At 36.0% G+C, this 17,887-nt stretch overlaps 1 protein-coding gene across 5 annotated transcripts in view; it reads right to left on the reverse strand.

Annotated features, from left to right (window-relative positions):
• The window catches only part of LOC105219847 (protein Wnt-1), a 37,316-nt gene extending 19,901 nt beyond the window's left edge, over window positions 1-17,415 (reverse strand). The window contains exons 1-2 of one of the 5 annotated variants that reach the window (XM_054227293.1): window positions 17,108-17,415; window positions 16,013-16,082 (exon numbers count right to left, since the gene is read on the reverse strand). In XM_054227293.1, the coding sequence (XP_054083268.1) occupies window positions 16,013-16,074 (62 nt within the window). In that variant the 5' untranslated portion in view covers window positions 16,075-16,082; window positions 17,108-17,415. The other 4 variants (XM_054227292.1, XM_054227291.1, XM_054227290.1 and 1 more) reach the window with 4 other exon arrangements.
• Window positions 17,416-17,887: the final 472 nt, after the last annotated feature.

Raw genomic sequence — 17,887 nt, forward strand, 5'->3', positions numbered from 1 at the left:
TAGCCGCTGTCTTTTTATTCGCTGAACTATGTCAATGTCGTCGTATAACTCGTACAGCTCATCGTTCCATCGTCTGCGGTATTCGCCGTTGAGAGAGGACTTTACTGTTCAATTGCCTACTCAGTCCAAAGTAGCACCTGTTGGCAAGAGTTATTCTGCGCTGGATTTCGAGGCTGACATTGTTCGTGTTGTTGATGCTGGTTCCCAGGTATACGAAATTATCTACGACCTCGAAGTTATGACTGTCAACAGTGACGTGGGAGCCAAGACGCGAATGCGCCGACTGTTTGTTTGATGACAGGAGATATTTCGTCTTGTCCTCATTCACCTCCAGACCCATTCGCTTCGCCTCCTTATCCATGCGGGAAAAAGCAGAACAAACGGCGCGGTTGTTGCTTCCGATGATATCAATATCATCGGCGTACGCCAGGAGCTGTACACTCTTGTAAAGGGTGATTTTTTTGAGGTTAGGATTTTCATGCATTAGTATTTGACAGATCACGTGGGATTTCAGACATGGTGTCAAAGAGAAAGATGCTCAGTATGCTTTGACATTTCATCATGAATAGACTTACTAACGAGCAACGCTTGCAAATCATTGAATTTTATTACCAAAATCAGTGTTCGGTTCGAAATGTGAAATCCGCTTTTTTATCGACAAATTTTGTTCAGCGATGAGGCTCATTTCTGGTTGAATGGCTACGTAAATAAGCAAAATTGCCGCATTTGGGGTGAAGAGCAACCAGAAGCCGTTCAAGAACTGCCCATGCATCCCGAAAAATGCACTGTTTGGTGTGGTTTGTACGCTGGTGGAATCATTGGACCGTATTTTTTCAAAGATGCTGTTGGACGCAACGTTACGGTGAATGGCGATCGCTATCGTTCGATGCTAACAAACTTTTTGTTGCCAAAAATGGAAGAACTGAACTTGGTTGACATGTGGTTTCAACAAGATGGCGCTACATGCCACACAGCTCGCGATTCTATGGCCATTTTGAGGGAAAACTTCGGAGAACAATTCATCTCAAGAAATGGACCCGTAAGTTGGCCACCAAGATCATGCGATTTAACGCCTTTAGACTATTTTTGGTGGGGCTACGTCAAGTCTAAAGTCTACAGAAATAAGCCAGCAACTATTCCAGCTTTGGAAGACAACATTTCCGAAGAAATTCGGGCTATTCCGGCCGAAATGCTCGAAAAAGTTGCCCAAAATTGGACTTTCCGAATGGACCACCTAAGACGCAGCCGCGGTCAACATTTAAATGAAATTATCTTCAAAAAGTAAATGTCATGAACCAATCTAACGTTTCAAATAAAGAACCGATGAGATTTTGCAAATTTTATGCGTTTTTTTTTTTTAAAAAAAGTTATCAAGCTCTTAAAAAATCACCCTATAGAAGATTGTACCTTCTCGGTTTAGCTCTGCAGCTCTTATAATTTTTTCCAGCATCAGGTTAAAGAAGTCGCACGATAGTGAGTCACCTTGTCTGAAACCTCGTTTGGTATCGAACGGCTCGGAGAGGTCCTTCCCAATCATGACGGAGCTTTTGGTGTTGCTCAACGTCAATTTACACAGCCGTATTAGTTTTGCGGGGATACCAAATTCAGACATCGCGGCGTAAAGGCAACTCCTTTTCGTGCTGTCGAAAGCAGCTTTAAAATCGACAAAAAGGTGGTGTGTGTCGATCCTCTTTTCTCGGGTCTTTTCCAAGATTTGGCGCATGGTGAATATCTGGTCAGTTGTCGATTTTCCAGGTCTAAAGCCACACTGATAAGGTCCAATCAGTTTGTTGACGGTGGGCTTTAGTCTTTCACACAATACGCTCGATAGAACCTTGTATGCGATATTTAGGAGGCTGATCCCACGGTAATTGGCGCAGATTGTGGGATCTCCCTTTTTATGGATTGGGCAGAGCACACTGAGATTCCAATCGTCAGGCATGCTTTCTTCCGACCATATTCTGCAAAGAAGCTGATGCATGCACCTTATCAGTTCTTCGCCGCCGTATTTGAATAGTTCTGCCGGTAATCTATCGGCCCCCGCTGCTTTGTTGTTCTTCAAGCTGGTAATTGCTATTCGAATTTCTTCATGGTCGGGTAATGGAACATCTGTTCCATCGTCATCGATTGGGGGATCGGGTTCGCCATCTCCTGGTGTTGTACTCTCACTGCCATTCAGCAGGTCGGAGAAGTGTTCCCTCCATAATCCCAGTATGCCCTGGACATCGGTTACCAGATTACCACCTTGGTCTCTACATGAGGATGCTCCGGTCTTGAAACCTTCGTTAAGTCGCTTCATTTTTTCATAAAATTTTCGAGCATTCCCTCTGTCTGCCAGCTTCTCAAGCTCTTCGTACTCACGCATTTCGGCCTCTTTCTTTTTTTGTCTGCAAATGCGTCTCGCTTCCCTCTTCAGCTCTCGGTATCTATCCCATCCCGCACGTGTTGTGGTCGTTTGCAATGTTGCGAGGTAGGCAGTCTGTTTTCTCTCCGCTGCGAGACGGCACTCCTCATCGTACCAGCTTGTCTTTTTGTCGTTGCCGAAAACCAATTGTTTCGGCTGCAGCGGTACGCAGTGAGTTTGAGATGCCGTTCCACAGTTCCCTTATACCGAGATGCTGATGAGTGCTCTCAGAGAGCAGGAGAGCAAGTCGAGTAGAGTATTTCGTGGCTGTCTGTTGCGATTGCAGCTTTTCGACGTCGAACCTTCCTTGTGTTTGTTGACGGGCATTCTTTGCTGCACAGAGGCGGATGCGTATCTTCGCTGCGACCAGATAATGGTCCGAGTCTATATTTGGTCCTCGGAGCGTACGCACGTCTAAAACACAGGAGACATGTCTTCCGTCTATCACAACGTGATCGATTTGGTTCCGCGTGTTTCGATCAGGAGACTGCCAAGTAGCTTGATGTATTTTCTTATGCTGGGATCTGGTACTACAGACGACCATATTTCGGGCCCCAGCGAAGTCGATCAGCCTCAGGCCGTTTGGCGATGTTTCGTCATGGAGGCTGAATTTTCCGACTGTTGTGCCAAAGACACCTTCTTTACCCACCCTGGCGTTAAAATCACCAAGCACGACTTTTACATCGTGGCGGGGGCAGCGCTCATAGGTGCGTTCTAGGCGCTCATAGAAAGCATCTTTGGTCACATCGTCCTTGTAGTAGATGTCACAAGGACCCACCTTCTTCCGTCCTTGTCCCGTCCATCGCACTTCTTGGATGGCGGTGATGTCAGCCTTAAGTTGTATGAGGACATCAACCAGCTGGGCAGAGGCACCTTTCCAATTAAGGGTCCGGACATTCCAGGTGCATGCCCTTATATCATTATCCTTAAAACGTTTGCAGGGGTCGTCATCAAAAGGGGGGTGTCTCATCCGAGGCTTTCGTAGATTTTTCATTGGGGGGTGTTTTTATGTGGTGGGTCCCAAACCCTACGCACAACCGCATAAGCGGGCTTCGCCTTCTCACTTTAGCTCGCCTTCAAACGGATGTCTGTTGGCTACCCAGAGGATATTTGGTCTAAAACCGGAAGTCGTGAGCTGCTTGAACCATGTGGAGAAGAATCGTTTCTGACCACTCCCAAGTGAGTGACAATCAAAAACTTTCCTCACTTGCGTGAACTTCTACACATGATCCCATCCTCCCAAGCTGTAACTTGAGTAAAAATTAAGATATCTTGACGAAACTTGGCACAAATATTCCTTGGCACCATAAGAAGATCAAGTTCGAATCGGACCATTGCCACGCCCACAAAATGGCGAAAACCAAAAACACATAAAGTGTCATAACTAAGCCATAAATAAAGCTATGGAAATAAAATTTGGAATAAAGGATCGCACTAGGAGGGGGCATATTTGGATGTAATTTTTTTGGGGAAGTGGGCGTGGCCCCGCCCACAAATCGGTTATTTGTATTTAACTCGCAAACTAATAAAGCTAGATAACCAAACTTTCTGCAGTCGGGTCTCTTACAAACCCCCCCACACACCATGAAAATAGTTGAAATCGGATAATAACCACGCCCACCTCCCATACAAAGGTTAGGTTGAAAATTACTAAAAGTGGGTTAACTAACTAACGAAAAACGTCAGAAACACTAAATTTCACATAAGAAATGGCAGATGAAAGCTGCACTGAGATTTTTTTACAAAATGGAAAATGGGCGTGACGTCGCCCACTTATGGGTCAAAAACCATATCTCAGGAACTACTCGACCGATTTCAATGAAACTTGGTTTGTAATAGTTTCCTTACATCCTAATTATATGTTGTGAAAATAAGGCAAATCGCTTCACACACACGCCTACTTCCTATATACCAGATGCCAAATTATGTACATAGTTTTGTAATGTTTATTGTTTCCATATTTATTGTTATAAAAATATTGGGTCGAAGTATTTGAGAAAAAGCTTGGTAAGTATCTCGAGGCACTTAAACGGGATTCATTTGAGTGTCTTTCCCGCTTAGGTGTCCTAAAAATCTTGCATGTTAAGAAGGGGCACTTAAGCGGGGTTTACTGTATACCGAAATTGACTGAAATCGGTCTAGTAGTTCCTGAGATATGGTTTTTGAACCATAAGTGGGCGACGTCACGCCCATTTTACATTTTGTAAAAAACTCTGAGTTTTTTTTGTTTTGAGGATTTGATATTCTTCTTCTTTGCCACTTCTATACTCCTTTAGTGCCACTTAAATTGCTGCTAATCAATAATTTTAAGTTTTTCTGTCAAATTCAATACTTTCCTTATACAAATTTTTTGAACATTTATTTTGAATTTTTTCAAGTTATATTTGTAATTCTACTTTTACCACGATTTTATTTAAATTTTAAGTCTTTCTATATGTCTTCTTCGTGTTGTTCGTTAAACCGAGTACTTATAAATCCCCGATGTTCGTTATTTAAGGTACTCAATGTAACAAATTTGCTTGTTTATTATGAGCAGTTTTCGTTAAACAGAATATTCGTTATTTCGGAAAATTACTGTATTTTCATGGTGTTTGGTGGGGTACGTAAGGGAACCGAATGCAGAAAGTTTGGTTTATATAGCTTTATTGGTTTGCGAGATATATACAAAAACCCTATTTGGGCCACGCCCACTTTAAGAAAAAAAATACATCCCAATATGACCCTCCCTAATGCGATCCTTGGTACCAAATATTACTTTTATAACTTTATTTATGGTTTAGTTATGACACTTTATGTGCTTTCGGTTTTCGCTATTTTGCGGGCTTGGCAGTGGACCGATTTTGCCAATCTTCAGAAGCAATCTTCTCACGGTCCCAAGAAATAGTGAACCAAGTTTCAAGATATCTAAATTTTTACTCAAGTTATCCGTTGAACGGACGGACGGATATACAGACAGACACTCGGATTTTGACTCGTCTCTTACATAGAAAAATAATCTTACAATAGTAAAATATATAATAGTATACTATATGATTTTATCATTATGGCGAGCAATTATACGTTTAAGTGTTATCAAAACATTACTAGTTAAAGACGTATTGCTAATCGAAATATCCACCAGCGACCAGTCAGCAAGAATGGTCAAAATCTTTATATTAGGGTCTAGCCATTTTTACTCACAATCCATTTTATAAAATTATCAGCGCTGATAACAGATCAAAAGATTTCATACGTTCAAGACAGTGATAGCTTTAGAGATAAGATCATCTGCATAACGTATGGCATAGGAACATTTATTTTGCGCGACTATTTATAGTTGTCAGTGAATATATGGAGCGAAATAGTTTATGACTTAACGGTTACATAAAAGGTGAACATGGTCATTACGCGATTTCATTCAATTTCACACTGTAGTAAAAATCTATTATAATTTTTTATATTCATAAAAACTAGTATACTGTTGCAATTACAAAATGTAATGTGCAATGGCTCCATTTGACACCCTTTTATGAAAGTAATTGTACAATATAACTACTTAAAAATCCAAGGTTTCATCCAACTGATAAATTAAAAAAAAACTATATTTGTTTTGTGAAACACTAGTTAACACAAACACAATTGATTAATATTAAGTTGCAAATCAATTGCTTGCCAAAATAGCTTTCGAACGCGTTCGAACTGATCTATCGTAGTTTTTTCCCATCTATCGCTCTATGGAGTTCCAGACTTCTAGTAAAACCTCTTTCAACTGAATTATAATTTTATATTTGTTTTTGTAGTTCTCCTGTTCCCAGAGATATACAAAAAACTGAGATCGGTGCCCTGTTTCAGATAGTTTTGGGCAGCATATCTAAAATATGCTTCTGATCATTGTGCTGCTGGAAAGCCTGACTTGCTTTAAAATGTTTTGGCAGATATTATTATCGATTTTATCATTGATAAAATTAAAATTACCTATATTCGATATCATACTCTATAGTTTTTATTTTTAGGATTTATAAATGGCTTTTTCTTGGCTACTATTCAATTGCACTTAAAATTTTTAAATTATTGCGGACAGTATTTAAGCATAGGTCTTTCCTGTGCGACTCGATAATGATATCATTACATTTTTTTGCTTTTAAATGGATCTTGGCTGATTTCTCATAACACCCTTCTCGCTCATTTAAAGTGGTATCTTGTCCTTCTCGACTCTTGTTTTCAAGTCTAATATCTTAATAATGTCGTGGACAGTCGATTTATTTATTTTCTTCTAATTCCGCGAAATACAACTTCACTAATAAAACTTCATTACATACAAGTATGGATGTTAGACCAAGGTCTAGGCCGATAACGTCACTCTATTAAGTATAGTAGATTAGAGGGAAGTGTATACTAGAAAACATGTTTCATGTTTTCACGAATTTTTATTAAAATAACAAAAATCAATATTGTGGCAATTACCAATGACAGAACAAAGCAGAATCGCCAATCGAAATTGATAACTTGCCAGATTCATACAGACATCAAAATTTTTAGTTCCCAGAATGTTCGAGTGGAGATGCGTTAACAATGATCTACTATATCTATATAAGGGCTGTCAGAATAGAAACACGATACAGTTTTAATTACTGAGTGAAGTGTAAGAAATTATAAGAACAAAGATGAAATCCCCACATAACGAGTAATAAAATGTTAATTTAATTAGAATATAAGACAAGTGCATACCTATTACATTGCGACTTTTTCGAGCAGAGTTTTAACGTAGACAATGTATTTAGTAAATCCGATACTACACATATAGTGTATGAGTTGGGGTACTTTGAGAACCGATGTTATCTTTTTCGAAATCAAACTGTAAAAAACCAAAGATTATAATTTCACATGAATTTAATATCATCTTTAAAACCACTGCAAACGAGTTGGCATAGAAACGAAGGTTTCTCATCCAAGGCTCTGATTGGTTTTTCATAGGGTAAATATTTTTTATGTTGTGAGTCCAAGTCCCACGCACCAGCACGTGGGCTTTGCCTTCTAACTTTAGCCCTCCTATTAAAGGGCGTTTGTTGACTATTCAGAGGATAATTGGTCTAAAACCGAAAGTCGTCATCTGCTTGAACCATATGGAAAATAAAAACTTTCCTCAAATTTTTACACATGGCCCCATCTTCCTACTACTTTTTTGCAGAATATGAACCTAAGTGTGCTCTGCCCAATCCACAAAGGATGTAGACCCTACAATCTGTGCCAAATATCCGGGGAGGCGAATCTGGTGGTGAACAAACCTTGAAATCCAACGTGGAATTACTCTTGCCCACAGATGCTTTGACTGAGTAGAACTGAATTGAAAAGTAAAGTTCTCTTTCGACGAAATAAAACCAAACTCTACAAGTCGCTTAATATTCCCGAGGTCGATATCTAATGAGACGGCACTTGGCAGTTTTTGAGAGAAAAGTTCTGCCAAAGGTTTATGGACGGCAACGGCGAATACTGCAATTCGAAAATGAAATTCTCGGTATATGGGAAGATTTTAATTATTGAACATGATTTGTCGTTATAGTTTCTCCCATCCAACTCCCACATTAAACCTATAAGAATAATATCATATACAAAAATCATGCTATTCTACGTTGCTTAGTCCATTTGGAGCATGCAGAGAAATGAGCAGTTGGGCGACCACGTTTACTCGCTTTTGCTTCTTATTTTTCAGATGGCAAAGATAGAGTTTCGAGACTTAAGGTAACAACCTCCTTGTAAGAGAGCCAATCCGAGTAGTTTCTTAACAAGTCTGACTTTACGCGATGGTTTTGTTTCCACATCACTCCAAATCCCTGCACATGAACTTAATATTATTTTAAACTATATACTTGTATCAACATTTACACACTAATCCGGTCACTACATTCGGTTGACAAAGTTACTAAATCTCCAAATACATTTAACAAAGAACAACAAAACTGAATCAAAAAGACACTTCATTAAAATTTGTTATTCTATAAACAACAGCACAATTTAAAAACTTGTTATTTGAAAAATAATAATATTACCATCTACTTTAATTTCCATTTTAAGTATTTTTATTTAGACACTTTTTTAAATTAATTATTTTTAATTTAAATGTACACGTTGCTTTCGCTTTTATTTTTGTCAACTATTTACTTCTGTGCAAGGCCGTACATATGTTGCTTTCACTCAAGAAGTTCCGTTACAAATAATCAAAACAAACTCAAAATACATAAATTTGATGGCATATGCAACTATTTATTTAGCTACAAGCCCAATATATAAACATAGACTTTTTTATTTTTGTCGTATGGGAGGAATCACAGTGGAGTGGTTCGGCATGTATCTGCCTTATGCATTTATATGGAATCAACAATTTCCTTTGTAAATTCACCTATGCATGTGGAAAGTTGAATGTTGTCCATATTACGCCTGAGATATTTATCATATCGGACTCAAATCACTACTTATGTGATAATTGGATTAACTGAAGACAGAGCAAAACCTTTTTTATTTAATATAATTTTAAGGTTGAAAATGGTCATTAGCCCTGTATGGTTATACTTATTTTACATATACTAAGAAACTCAGGCGATGCGTCGTCGATTCGACGAATGTATAACCGTCCAGGGTTAGGAGCTCGCTTATTGTTAATATTGTTAACATAGAAATTACTATGTATTATGATTACAGCCGGTTCCACAAAACAAATTTTAGTGAAAACCAAGTAAGGAAAGGCTAAGTTCGGGTGCAATCGAACATTTTATACTCTTGCCATTTATTGATATAGTTTTTTTAGGATAACACACAATTTGACCCATATATTCGGCATAAAGCCCAATAGAAAAACGACAATCATCATATACATATATATATATAGGCTGAGGTAATACCAGAACCGATTTCACTAATTTTCAACACCAACATACATTATATATATGATTATATGCTCTTTTAAATTGGCTAAGATATTTCACATATTAACCAATTTTCAAGCTATTAAGCCCATCGTATTTTTGAAAATCCTATAATTAGATATATACATATATGAGAGTTAGGGGAAGTTATGACCCGATCTTTACCATTTTTGGTATAGAGACACACTATTAGAAGAAAAAGACTTCCTCTAAATTATATTAATATATCTGAGAGATATACCGATATTTCGGGGAAAAATTACCCGAAGGCACTGAGTACTTCATATTCAATATCCGGGACATTGAAAAAATATAGTTCGATTTCGACAATTTTTTCACATGTGATGCCACTGTATATACAGGTATTTGCTAACTTCATTGGTTATTATAAAGTGAAGGAATAAGATGGAATTCAAAATTGATTTAAAAAAGAAGTTGTCGTGGGTGTGAACCGATTTCATGGATTTTTTAAACGTGTCATCAGGGTGTTAAGAAAGTATTATATTCCGGATTTCATTGAAATCAGTCGAGTAGTTCCTGAGATATGGTTTTTGACCCATAAGTGGGCGATGCCACGTCCATTTTCCATTTTGTAAAATTATCTGAGTGCAGCTTCTTTCTGCTATTTCTTTTCTTTTGTTTTTCGTTAGTGAGTTAACTCACTTTTAGTAATTTTCAACCTAACCTTTGTATGGATGGTATGTATGCGTGGTTATTATCCGATTTCAACTATTTTCATGATGTGTGGTGGGGTACGTTAGGGAACCGACTGCAGAAAGATTGGTTTATATAGCTTTATTGGTTTGCGAGAAATATAAAAAAAATATATTTGGGGCGGGGCCGCGCCCACATCCCCAAAAAAATTACATCCAAATATGGCCCTTACTAAGACGATCCTTTTTACCAAATTTTAGTGTTATAACTTTCTTTATAGCTTAGTTATGACACTTTATCTGTTTTCGGTTTTCGCCATTTTGTGAGCAATTTTGCCCATTTTCGAAAGCAAACTTCTCCCGGTCCCTAGGAACATATGTACCAAGTTTCGTCAAGATATCGCAATTTTTACTCAAGTTATCCGTTGCACGGACGAACGGACGGACAGATAGACATTCGGATTTTAACTCGTCTCGTTACCCTGATCATTTTGATATATATAGAACAGTACTTCTCGTTTAATTGCACATCAAAATTTGCACAAATTTTCGTTCAATTCAATTTGTTTAATCAAAAGAATCCCGTTTAAATGAACAGTTTGTTCAATTACAGGAATCACGCTTATTTTGACCATTTGGTGAATTAAGCGATTACGTGGGAATCAAAATTTGAAAGTTGTTTGTCTTATTAAATAGTACAATATTAAAATATTATCCAAAAGGATGAAACCTATATGATTAAAATTTCAAGAATGTAAAATTTTAAACTTGAGTTTTGAAGTCAGTGGACACGATTTCTTGAAATGTTATGAAGCGATTCTGTTGAAATATTTCCACTCATCTTTATTACAACTATTTTTCGAGTCAGTATATGGCAAAAATTTGACCACAAAAGTTTTTTCAGTTCTTTCAGTTTTTAATCTTCTCTTTTTTCCTTCGTTCATTAACAACAAATATGTTAATGAGTTATGATGTCCATGACAAGAACCTTTATGGAAGATGAGGTACCAACGGTTAAGCTTTCGAAATTTGTAAATATAAATTTCAGAAAATACTGGTTAAATATGTATCTTTAATATGCTGAATGAAATATATGATTGCATAAATTAACAAAAAATGTAAATATACCCCTTAAAGGAAACTGCATACATACATATGTGCACTTAAAGTTTTTCAAATATGTGAATAGTTTTTTACCATTATAGGAAAAAATGCAATAACAATTTTACATACTAACTTAGATATCTATGAATATATTTATGTACATATGTATATATATTTGTTATTTAAATTTATTATTAAACAAGTAAGGAAGGGCTAAGTTCGGGTGTAACCGAACATTTTATACTCTCGCAATTTATTTATTTAATTTTATTAATATTATATAATACACAATTTGACCAATATCTATAAAGTCCATTGAAAGTTGGAAACCATAATATTAGGTTAGAAGCACCGAGGTCCTCGTGTTCGATATATGGGGCCTTAAAACCCTATGGTCCGATTTCGGCGATTTTTAGAAAGGGGCTGCCTCACTATTAACATAGTATTTGTGCAAAGTTCTGCACCGATATCTTCACTAGTACTAACTTCATATATTGTAAAGTAAACGATTCAGATTGTCTTCAAAGTTCTGGTATGTAGGAAGTAGGCGTGGTTGTGAAGCAATTTGGCCTATTTTCACAACATATCATTGGGATGTAAGGAAACTATTACAAACCAAGTTTCATTGAAATCGGTCGAGTAGTTCCTGAGATATGGTTTTTGACCCATAAGTGGGCGACGCCACGTCCATTTTCCATTTTGTAAAAACATCTGAGTGCAACTTTCATCTGCCATTTCTTATGTGAAATTTAGTGTTTCTGACGTTTTTCGTTAGAGAGTTAACCCACTTTTAGTAATTTTCAACACAACTTTTGTATGGGAGGTGGGCGTGGTTATAATCCGATTTCTTTCATTTTTGGACTGTATTAGGAAGTCGCTAAAAAAACGACTTCAGAAAGTTTGGCTTATATAGTTCTATTGGTTTGCGAGATATGTATAAAAAACTTAGTAGGGGGCGGGGCCACGCCCACTACCCCAAAAAAATTACATCCAAATATGCCCCTTCATAGTGCGATCTTTCATACCAAATCTTATTTCCATAGCTTTAGTTATGGCTTAGTTATGGCACTTTATGTGTTTTCGGTTTTCGCCATTTTGTGGGCGTGGCAGTGGACCGATTTTGCTCATTTTCGAAAGCAACCTTCCTATGGGGCCAAGAAATAAGTGTGCCAAGTTTCATCAAGATATCTTAATTTTTACTCAAGTTACAGCTTGCACAGACGGACGGACGGACAGACAGACAGACATTCGGATTTGAACTCCACTCTTCACCCTGATCACTTTGGTATACATAACCCTATATCTAACTTGTTTAGTTTTGGGTGTTACAAACAACCGTTATGTGAACAAAACTATAATACTCTCTTTAGCAACATTTGTTGCGAAAGTATAAAAATTATACAGTGTTGATTAGAAGATTAGTTTTTTCAACAATATTATTTGGTGGAATTAACCGGGGAAATGTAATAGGAAAATGATTTTTGATGACATATATTTTGATTCAAATAAGTGGGAAAATCAATTAACCGAATCCAATACATATGCTTTCATATGCTATATTTTTTGCCCGATAACACCGTTCAATTAAACGGGGAAACCAATTAACCATAGGGTAAATTAAACGAAAAGTACTGTATTATGTTCCGAGAGAAAATTTGAAGTGATTAGATTACATTTAAACGCTTCACAAAACTACTATGTTCTCACTGCCGTTGGAGATTTATTAATCAACTGTTTTTGACTCATATACACCCTTATTTCTGTACTGGTAGCTAGCGATAGCTAACAATGTTTCTGCTGTGAAATTATAAACACACCAAGTATGATTATTATAAAATTTATTTAATTTTTTGTTGTCATTCATTGAATTTTGTTTAAAATATCTTCCCAAATAATTTATTCAATATTAAATTGATAAATTTAAAAAATATAATACTCTTCTTCTTCTAAATCCAGCTGCAGCCATCACCTACTATAGGGTGATTTTTTAAGAGCTTGATAACTTTAAAAAAAAAAAAAAACGCATAAAATTTGCAAAATCTCATCGGTTCTTTATTTGAAACGTTAGATTGGTTCATGACATTTACTTTTTGAAGATAATTTCATTTAAATGTTGACCGCGGCTGCGTCTTAGGTGGTCCATTCGGAAAGTCCAATTTTGGGCAACTTTTTCGAGCATTTCGGCCGGAATAGCCCGAATTTCTTCGGAAATGTTGTCTTCCAAAGCTGGAATAGTTGCTGGCTTATTTCTGTAGACTTTAGACTTGACGTAGCCCCACAAAAAATAGTCTAAAGGCGTTAAATCGCATGATCTTGGTGGCCAACTTACGGGTCCATTTCTTGAGATGAATTGTTCTCCGAAGTTTTCCCTCAAAATGGCCATAGAATCGCGAGCTGTGTGGCATGTAGCGCCATCTTGTTGAAACCACATGTCAACCAAGTTCAGTTCTTCCATTTTTGGCAACAAAAAGTTTGTTAGCATCGAACGATAGCGATCGCCATTCACCGTAACGTTGCGTCCAACAGCATCTTTGAAAAAATACGGTCCAATGATTCCACCAGCGTACAAACCACACCAAACAGTGCATTTTTCGGGATGCATGGGCAGTTCTTGAACGGCTTCTGGTTGCTCTTCACCCCAAATGCGGCAATTTTGCTTATTTACGTAGCCATTCAACCAGAAATGAGCCTCATCGCGAGCGCGAAACACATTTCGAACCGAACACTGATTTTGGTAATAAAATTCAATGATTTGCAAGCGTTGCTCGTTAGTAAGTCTATTCATGATGAAATGTCAAAGCATACTGAGCATCTTTCTCTTTGACACCATGTCTGAAATCCCACGTGATCTGTCAAATACTAATGCATGAAAATCCTAACCTCAAAAAAATCACCCGTTATATGTAAATAAAGACTTCGCAGCTGTTGACGGAATCTGAGCCATTTTTTTGACAGTTTGTCCGTCTGTCCGTGCAAGCTATAACTTGAGTAAAAATTGAGATATCTTAATGAAACTTGAAAACATATTCTTTGGCACCCTTTGGATGTAATTTTTTTGTTAAAGTGGGCGTGGCCCCGCCCCCAAATCGGATATTTGTATATATATTGCAAATCAATGAAGCTATATAAACCAAACTTTCTGCAGTCGTTTCTTTTAGCCATTTCCGTATACAGTCCAAAAATTAAATAAATCGGATAATAACCACGCCTCCCATACAAATGTTAGGTTGAAAATTACTAAAAGTGAGTTAACTCACCAACGAAAAACGTCAGAAACATTAAATTTTATAGAAGAAATAGCAGAAGGAAGCTGCACTCAGATTTTTTTACAAAATGGAAAATGGGCAGGGCGTCGCCCACTTATGGGTCAAAAACCATATCTCAGGAACTACTTTACCGATTTCAATGAAATTCAGTATATAATATTTTCTTGAGACCCTGACAACACGGATGAAAAATGGGCGAAATCGGTTCACAAGCAGGTCATTTTCCCATATAACTCAATTTTGAATTCAATCTGATTCGTTCACTATATAATATATACATAAGGAACTGATGAAGATAGCGGAATAAAACTTTACGCAAATACTGTATATCATCTGTGGCTTCACTTATGGTAAAATTTTCGAAATCGGACTATAACTTTTCAAGGCCCCGGATATCTACATGAAGAACTTAGCGCAAATTTTTCTGATATTTTAATTCGTGAAAACAGCTGTTACGCCACGTCCAGCGTAAACACGGCCACGATTTTGTGGTGAATGAGGGTCCACAAAATCATGCGTGGAATACAAGAAGAGTCCAATTACAACACGATTGTGCATTAATGCTGGAAGCTACAATAAAATGATTATTCAGTGGGAAATTGTCTTCATTTGCAGAATACAATATTTTTCATAAGGAAACAAACGAAAATGATTTTATTCCACAAAACATTTACATATATTTTGAACTTTAAAATTTTTAATCACTTTGGAAAAGTCATATTTTCTCGCACAATACTGCGGGAAAAATCTAACGACTTTGATTTTCAAACATTTTTTTCGACGCGGCGGAACGCATTATCGCAAAATCGTGCTTACATTGGTCATCAACATATATGTATTACGTTTGGATTTGTGATCTGTGAGCATTTAACGCACCACACTGCCTGCAACGCATTTGTTGTATCTACGCTGGAGGTAGCTTGTTGTGATTGTGTATGTAGGCGTGTATAAAAAATTAGCTTGAAAAACGGTTTCATTAAATCTATTGGTTTAATTATTTAAACATATGGACATATCGCTCATTTACATGAATAGTGTCACAACTCAAAAAAGTCGATTTTTCAATAGAGCGGTTTAAAGTTTTCAATTGTCTCCTATATAGTGAATATAGAAAAACGCGATAAGTTTATTGGCTAAACTAGTGGCGTGTTATATGTTAAATACAATGCTGAGCATAAGTGGACTAAAAACCTTTTGAATTATGTCGTTATTTGTGAAAAATATAAAAAAATTCGTCGTCATAAGTTTAATGTGTCGTTTTTACCGAAAAAAAGCAACCTGAAAGATTTAATTACTTTTTCACCAATATCGTTCTAACACAAAATATGTCGTTCTTTCTGAAAAGAAAATCAAATTCGCCCTATGACAATATGTTTTGTAATACAAAATATGTCTTTCTTTCTGTAAAAAACCATGCCTAATTCTGTTACAACTGAGATGTTGAGATGTGTCGTTGTTGTGGTAAAAAAATAATGCAACATAACAAGTTTAATAACGGCAGATTCTTATTTCACGGTTTATTTTTCTACGCCTCGGAATGAAATTTGTATACAATATGGACAATGAAATGGGGCACATTTCTGCATACTCAACTCAAAAATCGTATTTTTTGTGTTATGACACTATTCATGTAAATGTGCGATATGTATACATATTTAATAAGCTTACGTTAAGTGTAAAACTCACCAGTGTACGTTGTTCAGTTGAATTGTCATATTCAAAACAAATAGAATCAAAAATAACTTCATTTCGCTTTCTATATAATAAAACCATGAAAATTGAAAAATTAGACGTGTTTTATTACTGATAATATTGTTAAAAATGTAAAAACTTATATGAATGTGGTAATAATACACTCAACATATTTTTCTTTATAACATTATTTGTTAGCAAGAAATAGTACTTTTAGCAGAGATATTAACGTGGATAGCGCAGATTTCGATATTTTCACACAGCAGAACGTTGTAACGCAGAGTTTCGCCAAAATTTTGCACAGTTCGCTGTAGAAGATTATGAAAAATTTAAATCAAATCTGTCAGATGGTCCTATCAAAGACTTGAAAGTATACTGATTTTATAATTTTAAGCGTTGTGTACATATTTAAACATCTCAATATATTTCTAATGAATTGAAAAAGGAGTTAATTAATAAGCAAGCTTTTCTAGTTGAGTTCTCCATTTGAAATGAATTGCATTTAAAACGAACGTTCGATAATTTACATACATATATACATAGGTATATGTATTTACTCATACCCTCATATATGTTGTTAGTTCTTTCATGTACGATTACTCAAAAGAACTGTAATATGGAGAACAATTATAATTCGGTGATTGTGTCTTAAGACGTTACAAAGATATTATTTCGTGAATGTCGAGTATTTTAATATGTGAAATCAGTAGGTTTTCAGCTCAAAAGATTATCTCTCAAGTATGCTAGCGTTATTTATTGGTTGGCTTCGATGAAATAATTGGCTATTTTTTAATTACATATTTATTATTATAATTTTGTTTCTTGTTTTTTACTTTGCAAAGCACAGATACTTAAAAAGCGCAATATCAGAATATTGAACTATTTTAATTAATTTTTAAAACTCATTTGATATTTCATTTGATTAGAAAGACATGTCAACAAAGGGATAATATTGAATTTGTGCTATTTATTTCACAACACGTTTTAGTACATATAAACACTTTCTTAGAAATTTCACCCGTCTGTTTTTAAACGAATTGGCTGTGTTTGCGATATTCGTCAGAACGCTGAACTAAATTTAGTACTCACAGAATACCCCAGTGATGTGGTGCCCACTCAATATTTTTAGTTTTGTTTTTATTATTTTCCTCAATGAGCATCCGCGGAAGACGTCTTCACTCAAAGAACTCAATGCCAACATGTCTATTTGGTTTGTTTACAGATACCCATTGATGAACTAAGAGCCAGCGATCAGGCGTCAGAGTCGGGAAAGGAAAACATTCGAATACGTAATTGAAACTGTTTGGAAATTATATGAACTGCAAATATACTTTCCTTCTTATATGCTAACTATATGTTTATAGTTAGTCATCACCAACATCATTATATAAATACGTGGGCATGTAGGTTAGTTAATAAGTGCGTGAAGATTTCTATATTTTTTGCAGAATCTCTTTTGGCTTTACACACACGCGGAATAGCTGCAATTTTTAATTACCTGAGAGATTCACAAATTTCCTACTATATGAGTGGGCTATTAAACACGCTAATAAATGTAAACACAGTATATACGTATTTATAGGTGCATATAACGTACATACACATATATATATATATATATATATATATGTTTGTATATAGTATTTATGACTTGTGGAAATTTGGGAAAGAACATTTGCGCATCTCTTACTGGAAATTAATTCCTTAAATGAATTCGAATATATAAGTTAATTATTTTTAGTATTATTTAATATACAAAAATATTTTTTTTGTCAGAGCTATGCTGTTGGTTTATTGAATTCCATTTTAGAACTAAAATTTACAATTATGTTTTCTTAACTCTAAACCTAGCTGTTTGCCACTGCGTGC

Source organism: Zeugodacus cucurbitae, chromosome 3 (genome assembly GCF_028554725.1).
Source record: "Zeugodacus cucurbitae isolate PBARC_wt_2022May chromosome 3, idZeuCucr1.2, whole genome shotgun sequence".
Classification (NCBI taxonomy): Eukaryota; Metazoa; Arthropoda; class Insecta; order Diptera; family Tephritidae; genus Zeugodacus; species Zeugodacus cucurbitae.